Consider the following 7,342-nt stretch of genomic DNA (forward strand, 5'->3'; position numbering starts at 1 on the left):
AGCCTGCTCGAGATTCTCTCTCTCTCTCTCTCCCTCTCTCTCTCTCTCTGCCCTTACCTGCTTGTGTGCACGCTCTCTCTCTCAAAATAAACAATCATTTTTTAAAAAGTATGTGTTTGAAACAGGGAACATTATATTAAAGAGTGAAATATGGGATCCATTCACAGTAAAGTCAAGAAAAGGGAGGCTTGTTTCACATATATGTCCATAGATGCGTCTCTGCATGTGTTTATGTGTATTAATCACAAAAGCGTTTGGGGTGATTGCTATTTCTGTTTACCAGGCCCTGCCAGCATAATGTCATCAATGTAATGGGCCAGCGTGGCACCCTGCGGGGTGTCAACATGTATGATAACAAAGAACAAGGGAGCTGGCATTGCCCTGACATGTGAATAGTAAAGTCAATACTCCTGTTCCTACGTTATAAAAGCAAATCTATTCTGAGTTTGCTTATCAGTGGGAATGAAGGAAAAAATATGCTCCAGGTCAATGTCAGGTACCTGGGGATGTGTTAATTTCCTCTGGAGAAGATGCCACATCTGGGATTGCAAACTTTTTGTCATTACCATCTAACTAAAGTTGCAGTGGTCTGTCATTTCCCCATGACTCATCTGACTTCTGTAGTGGCCAAAAAGGGGCCCTAAGGATACAAGACAGTGGCTTACGAGGCGACTATCCCAGGTGTAGTCACCGGAAGACGGAAGACGCTTATGCAGAGAAAAGATGGCTGCCTCAGAGGTCTGGGAAAGGTTGTCCCCTCAGGCAAGGAGATTCAGGGGCATTTGGATGTTGGCGGTTCTCAGCCTCATCCATGTCTGTGTAAATGTACCCACCCAGGTCTCAGAGCTCACCTTTGTCCCACCGGTGCCCTTACCTTAGCGTAAGAGCCCTGGTGGGGTTGACCATTCCGTGGCAAGTCTGCAAGTCACACGCTCAGCCCTTAGACTTGTTCTTAAGTCTGCGTATCTGTCTACAACCATAGGATGTGGAAGTGGCCTCCAGAGTTCTGTGGATGTGTCCTGATTCTGCGAGCATGTCCACGGGTGTTCTTCCTTGTGTATATTGATAACATTTAACATTTAATTTATCTTCCCCTATGTATGCCATAAAAGGAAGGGCTGTGAAAGGCAGGCAGGCCATTCTACAAGCAGGCGATGCTACAGTTCTTGCCATAGTGACGGCATACCCCTGTCCATTCAACCTCCCAGTGTCTTTCCCACCATCCTTAGCTCAGCCCATAGTGCCACTGGTGATAACCTGAGAAACCGTGATGCCACCACACGTCATGGGGTACCCAACACCCAGTCTGCTCCCTGAGCAAGGAAATCACACCCATATTCCTGGAGGACCTTAACAACACAATCCTAGAATTCTATTTTGAGGGTCTGTTTCTTGGGGCTACTTGTGGCATTAATTACTGCATAGGACAGGGTTTGAACAAGAAACAAGGAATACTTGGATTACGGAAATTTGAGAGAAGTTTAATAAACGCACTGGGTCAGCAGGTGGGGGCAAGGAGTTGCCATCCCCAGGCCTAGAGGAACGAGGAGTGGGAGCAGAGTCTTAAGGGAGAAAACTAGGTAGATTCTTCCAGTGCTTTACAGAAACGACCACAAGTTGCTTACATTCCTCTCACTGAGAAGTGGGATCTATGTCTCTTCCCCTTGAATCTGGGTGGGACGTGTGACTTGCTGATAGCCAACCACCTCGAGACTGTCATGCTGTGAGAAGCCCAGGCCTCATGCAAAGGCCATACAGAGTTACTTCACTCAGCAGCCCCAATGATCACATGTGCAAGTGAAAATGCTTCCAGATGATTCCAGCCCCCAGCTGTCAAATCTTCCCAGCTGAGGCCCCAGATATTGTGGAGTCCGGGCAGCCACCCCTCCTGTACCCTGCTAAAAGTCCAGACCCATAGAATCTGTGAACAAATGGTTTTTTGTATCATTAAGTTTTGGGGTGGTTGCCACTCAGTGATCGTGACCAGCCAGGGAGAGAAGAAGGCCACTATGATGGGAGCAGTGACCTTCAGTGGAGAAATAGAGCCAAGTCCTCTAAAAGGAGGGTACCGGGATATATATCCTTTATACATAGGGTTTTTTTTTTTTAATTAAGTAAACTGTGCACCCACCATGGGGCTCAAACTCACAACCTCAAGATCAAGAGCCACATGCTCTAACAACCGAGCCAGCCAGGCACCCTGAGAATATATGTCCTGATCTGACTCTCCTTCCTTTGATCTCTTGCCAGTGCTCCCAAAAGCTAGAGGATGAGGTAGCCTGTTGATGTATCCCATACAGGTCAGGCTCACAGAACAAGAAGTGGGGTAGAGAAGCAGGAAAACAGATCTAAAGGGGAAAACAGGAGTTATCCTGCACAGGGCCATTTGAGGACTTTGAACTGCATTCTGAAGACAAGAGGGAAACACTGAAAGGTTTTAGGCAGGGAGCATGACAAAATGATTGTCTCAAAAATGATGTGCAGCTTTTATTAGAGAAGAGACTAGAAACCGGAGAAGACTAGCTAAGGATGTCCCACAGTAGATGAAGGGTGCGGGGGCGGGCGGCAGGCTATGGTAAGAGCGGTATGTAGCACTGAAGGCGTGGGGGGCGGTGACAAAGAGAGATGGCTGCATTTGCGGATGATTCATCGGGGGATGTGAAGACAAGGGTCTTGTGATCACTTCCCAAGGCTTCCCGTCCCTTTATGTGGAAGACACAGATCTTCACCTCCATTAGCGTGCTGCCCCCATAAACTCAAGGCTTCGAGCTACTGCCTGCTGGATATTCCAGCCCGCGGCCCTCCTCCCTCCTCACACTTAGAATAGCCACAAGCAAAGGCATAAAGTCATCAATCCACCCAGTCCTGAATCACAGATCGCTGTCAACAGAGCATCTCTCTTCCTTTCTATTATCTAGATCTTTGATGCCGATACGTTTTTATCCAGACGTCTACAATCACTCCTATTGCCCGAAAGTGGAAAAATCTTTTTTGGAGTTAAGTTTGGAGAAGCCAGGAGTGTTTGTCCCATAGCTGAAATCTGTCAAAAGCTCTTTAAAAGACTCATGCCTTCTCTTAAACGAACTAATTACATACCGTTAAGGTCCCAGTGGAATTCCCTCGATAACTCTGCCACTTCTTTCCATCAAGACTATACATGATGATAAACTGGGAGACGTAGAGGCTGGACAACTTCTGACGGGCCCCCTGGGTCATGATGCTGTGAATGATCATGGGTGCCAACAGATCCACCTGCCAATGAAAACAACACTGTATTTTAAATGTATGTAGCACCTTCTGAAATTCATTACTGGCTTAAGAAGCATCTACATCAACACAGATCTGCCCAGCAACCCATTGGACGTGCAGTGAGATAGGCGGCAATGATGCAGTGTGGGTGTGTGGGGAGCAGGGAGATAAACAACGGGATCTAGGAGGGAAGTGCGCAACAGTCTACTTCCCGACAAATCAGACCGCTTCCAAATCGGCGAGCCCCCCTTCCCGTACACCCACCCTTTGTGCCACACTTACGCACCCACAGAACCCAGTGCTTTGCCTCAGCCTCAGCCTCGTCTAAGCCGATTTCCTCCTGTCTCCCCAGACCAGTCTCCATCCCAACATCCCTCTCACTGATAGACTACTGTCCCTCTTTCAAGTGTCACCTCAGAAACAATGTCTCCTGGTTAGCCTTCCCTGACTCGCCCAGACGTATTTAGTACTCCCTTATCTATACTTCTATTTAACTTTGTATATAAAACTTCACAAGAGCATATATATATATGTATATATATGCGTAGTATATTGCATTATTTCTTTGCTTACATGCCTTCATCATTAGACTGCGATCCTTAAGGCAGTGAACCCTAACCTCTCTGTGTCACAACTTCTTTATACGTAGAGTAGAAATAATAATGGTGTTCATTGCAAAGGTTTACCAGAGGATTAAGTGGTTAATACATGTGATGTGCTGAGTTCAGTGCCTGGCACATAACAAACACTTAATATATGGTAGCTTTTATTTTTATGTTTTTAAGTTTATTTATTTATTTTGAGGGGGGGGTGTGGCAGGGAGAGAGGAGAGAGAATCCTAAGCAGGCTCCATGCTGACAGACGCAGGGCTCAATCCCATGAACCATGAGATCATGACCTGAGCTGAAATCAAGAATCAGAAGCTGAGGGGCACCTGGGTGGCTCAGTTGGTTGACCATCTGACTTCGGCTCACGTCATGATCTCATGGTTTGTGAGTTCGAGCCCTTCATCAGGCTCACTGCTGTTGGAGCAGAGTCCACTTCAGATCCTCTACCCCCTCTCTCTCTGTCCCTCTCCCTGCTCACGTTCTGTCTCTCAAAACTAAATAAACATCAAAAAAAAAAAAAAAAAAGAATAAGGGCACNCTTCAGCGAACAACTCTTGGTTTGGGCTAAGTTCATGATCTTGCAGTTCATGAGTTTGAGACCCGCGTCAAGCTCCACACTGATAGTGCAGAATCTGTTGGGAATTCTCTCTGTCCCTCTCTCCCTCTGCCCCTTCCTGGCTTATGCTCTCTTTGTCTCTCAAAATAAATAAATAAACTTAAAAAAAAAAAAAAGAATTGGAAGCTTTACCGACAGAGCTGCCCAGGCACCCCTAAACGTTAGCTTTTATAGTCTGTCTAGCCCCAGACCCGAGCCTGGCATCTAGTATAATACTGATGCATGGGAAATGTTTTAGAATGAATGGGTGAATAATGGCAGACTGGTAAGGAATGGTTGGTTCTTTTTGTTTGTTTTTAAAGGAATTTATTTGAACTGAATGGACGCTTGAATGATAATGCTCATTTTTTCTTTTTTAATGTATTTTTTAAAACTTTATTTAAATCCAAGTTAGTTAATATGTAGTGTAGTATTGGTTTCAGGATAGAATTTAGTGACTCATCTCTTCCATATGACACCCAGTGCTCATCCCAACAAGTGTCCTCCTTAACGCCCGTCTCCCATTTGGTCCATCCCCCTAACTGCGACCCCTCCAGCAGCCCTCAGTGTATTCTCTGTGTTTAAGAGTCTATTCTGGTTTGCCTCCCTCTCTGTTTTTATCTTCTTTTTCCTTCCCTTCCATTATGTTCATTCGTTGTGTTTCTTAAGTAGGAACGGTTGGTTCTTAAAGAAGAGAGCATGGGCCACGCAGGCATTAGAAGGAATTGTGGCATCAGTTAGGGCCCTAACAAGCAAGTCCAGCGTAAGTTCTCACAGATGCCTGGCGTGCTCCACTCGGACTGGTAATCACACTTGAGCTTCATAACTGTCTTCTTCAGTAAGTTCTACCCATCTATCCAAACATTCATTCCAAGAGGATGTTTTTAGCACTTGTTATGTGCTAAGCGCTATTCTAGGGACTGGGAATCGAGCAGGGAACAAGAAAACAAACGCTCTGCCCTAACGGAACTTATGTCATACTACACAGTATACACATGTTTTTATGTGGTGACCTGCGTCTGTGACTGACATAGACTTGGCATGGCCAGTCTCATCTACTTCGTCTTCTTGTGCCTCTTCTCCATTATAATCGGAATCTCATTTGTGGAGTCAATATGGCTATGTATCCAGCCATTATTTGAGTGTGACAACAGCACACACCTCTGTATGATGAGTAAGCCAAGCAGCAATGAGCCACCTGGTGCACAGACACAAACATTGCAGCGAGGCATGTCTGCCAGCCTGGCTCCCGAGAACCATTTCTTTTTCTTTTTTCTTTTTTTTGTAAGTGAACATAACTTTTTTTTATTTCTCTGGGGTATTTATTTTATAAAGTCACCAGATCAAGAAACTGTGTATCTGGGCTTCAGTAGAACAGATGGCAAAAAAGAACAACTTCAGGATGCGGTGATTTATGCAGATTGGACGGTCACACAAGTAGGTGGATTTGTGGTCCAGCTACTATAAGCGACCCGTCGCAGTTAACATATGCTTATCAGCCCGAAGGGAGCATTCTACAAACAGTATAGTATAAGGATTACACATTAGGCCTCTGGAGCCCAACTATCAGGCTTTGACTTTTTGTTCAACCTCTTACTGGCTGTGACTTGGGGCAAGTTATTTAGCTTTGCCTGAGGTTTCTTAGCTGAAATAAGGATGATAATGCGAGCTGTGGTGAGGATTTAGCAGCTTGATTTGTTGAATGCATCCAGTAACGAGGGGGCCTCGGGGGCTCAGTCGGTGAAGCATCTGACTGCGGCTCAGGTCATGATCTCGCAGTTCATAAGTTCGAGCCCCACGTTGGGCTCTGTGCTGACAGCTCAGAGCCTCTATGCTTCCCTCTCTCAAAAATAAACATTGGGGGAAAAAAAGAAACCAATAAAGTACCCAGTAAGGAAGTCCCATGTACCTCAATATTTTGATCAGGAATTTGCTAAAGTATGAAAAAGGTTACCAGTCAAGTCAGTAAATTATGTGAAATGGGGAAGACTAAGATAATCTTTGGGAGACAGACGCTTGGCCAGCTGGAATACTGGGCCAGTCTAAATGGAAAGGTAATGTGGTGGATTACTCAAGTTCCTGGCTGGGCACGGAAAAGCCACTCTACTTACAGGTCTCGAGAAGTTGTGTCCAGTGAGGGAGGCAGAGTTACCCAACCAGAAATGAGAATACTGTCCCAATAAATAAGTGGAACGCCAGATCCAGGGCACCCAAATGGATGACGGTGTCCACCACCCAGGGATACGTGTCGGGTTGAAAGTGATAACTGCGGAAATACAGGGTGACGACACGTGGTTTGGCCGCCTCACAAAGAAACAGACATACTAGGGAACCCGTGAGCGTTGCTTCAGACCGAGTCACAAGCGGCAGCGCCCCCGGCACACACGAAAGCAGACGAGCCGCCGTCACAGTAAGTGGTGAGCAGTTTTCTCTCTCCCTATTTGTGATTTTAACCTCAAGAAAACAGAGGAACAGATGCAGTCTTGCAGGGAAGGAGGGAAACACGTAGGGGAACGGCGTCCATCCACTGAGAAGAGGAAAGAAGCACAGATGGGGGGGGCGTGGGCGGAGGTGGCGGAAAGCGTGTGCATCCCCCCTTCAGGCTGTGAGTGCCGCAGGCGGAGGCGTGTTAGAGGGTTCAAAACCAGGCTGGAAGCAGTCGTGTTTTCTCCCTTTCCCTGGGTGGGTTCTAGAGGGAAGCTATGCTTGTGGTTAGGCAGAGGGCTGGGTGGACATGTGCGGCAGGGCGGGGACCCTATGTGCGCCCTTGAAGGCTCATAGTCCCGACTGAGCATGTGTTCACTTGGTAGCATTTCTCAATACATTGGATCACATATATTATTAAAATAAATTCCGCATGTTTCTTTTCAAATGTGGCTACCGGGAAGCG

The 7,342-nt window shown here is 46.4% G+C and overlaps 1 protein-coding gene across 1 annotated transcript in view; it reads right to left on the reverse strand.

Moving 5' to 3' along the window:
• The window catches only part of F8 (coagulation factor VIII), a 118,072-nt gene that overhangs the window by 18,215 nt on the left and 92,515 nt on the right, over window positions 1-7,342 (reverse strand). Inside the window, exon 23 of the mRNA XM_077780655.1 lies at window positions 3,097-3,252. Coding sequence (XP_077636781.1) covers window positions 3,097-3,252 — 156 coding nt within the window. The remainder of the gene's footprint in view (window positions 1-3,096; window positions 3,253-7,342) is intronic.

The sequence above is a fragment of the Crocuta crocuta genome, unplaced genomic scaffold, assembly GCF_008692635.1.
Source record: "Crocuta crocuta isolate KB4526 unplaced genomic scaffold, BGI_CrCroc_1.0 scaffold1015, whole genome shotgun sequence".
Taxonomy (NCBI): Eukaryota; Metazoa; Chordata; class Mammalia; order Carnivora; family Hyaenidae; genus Crocuta; species Crocuta crocuta.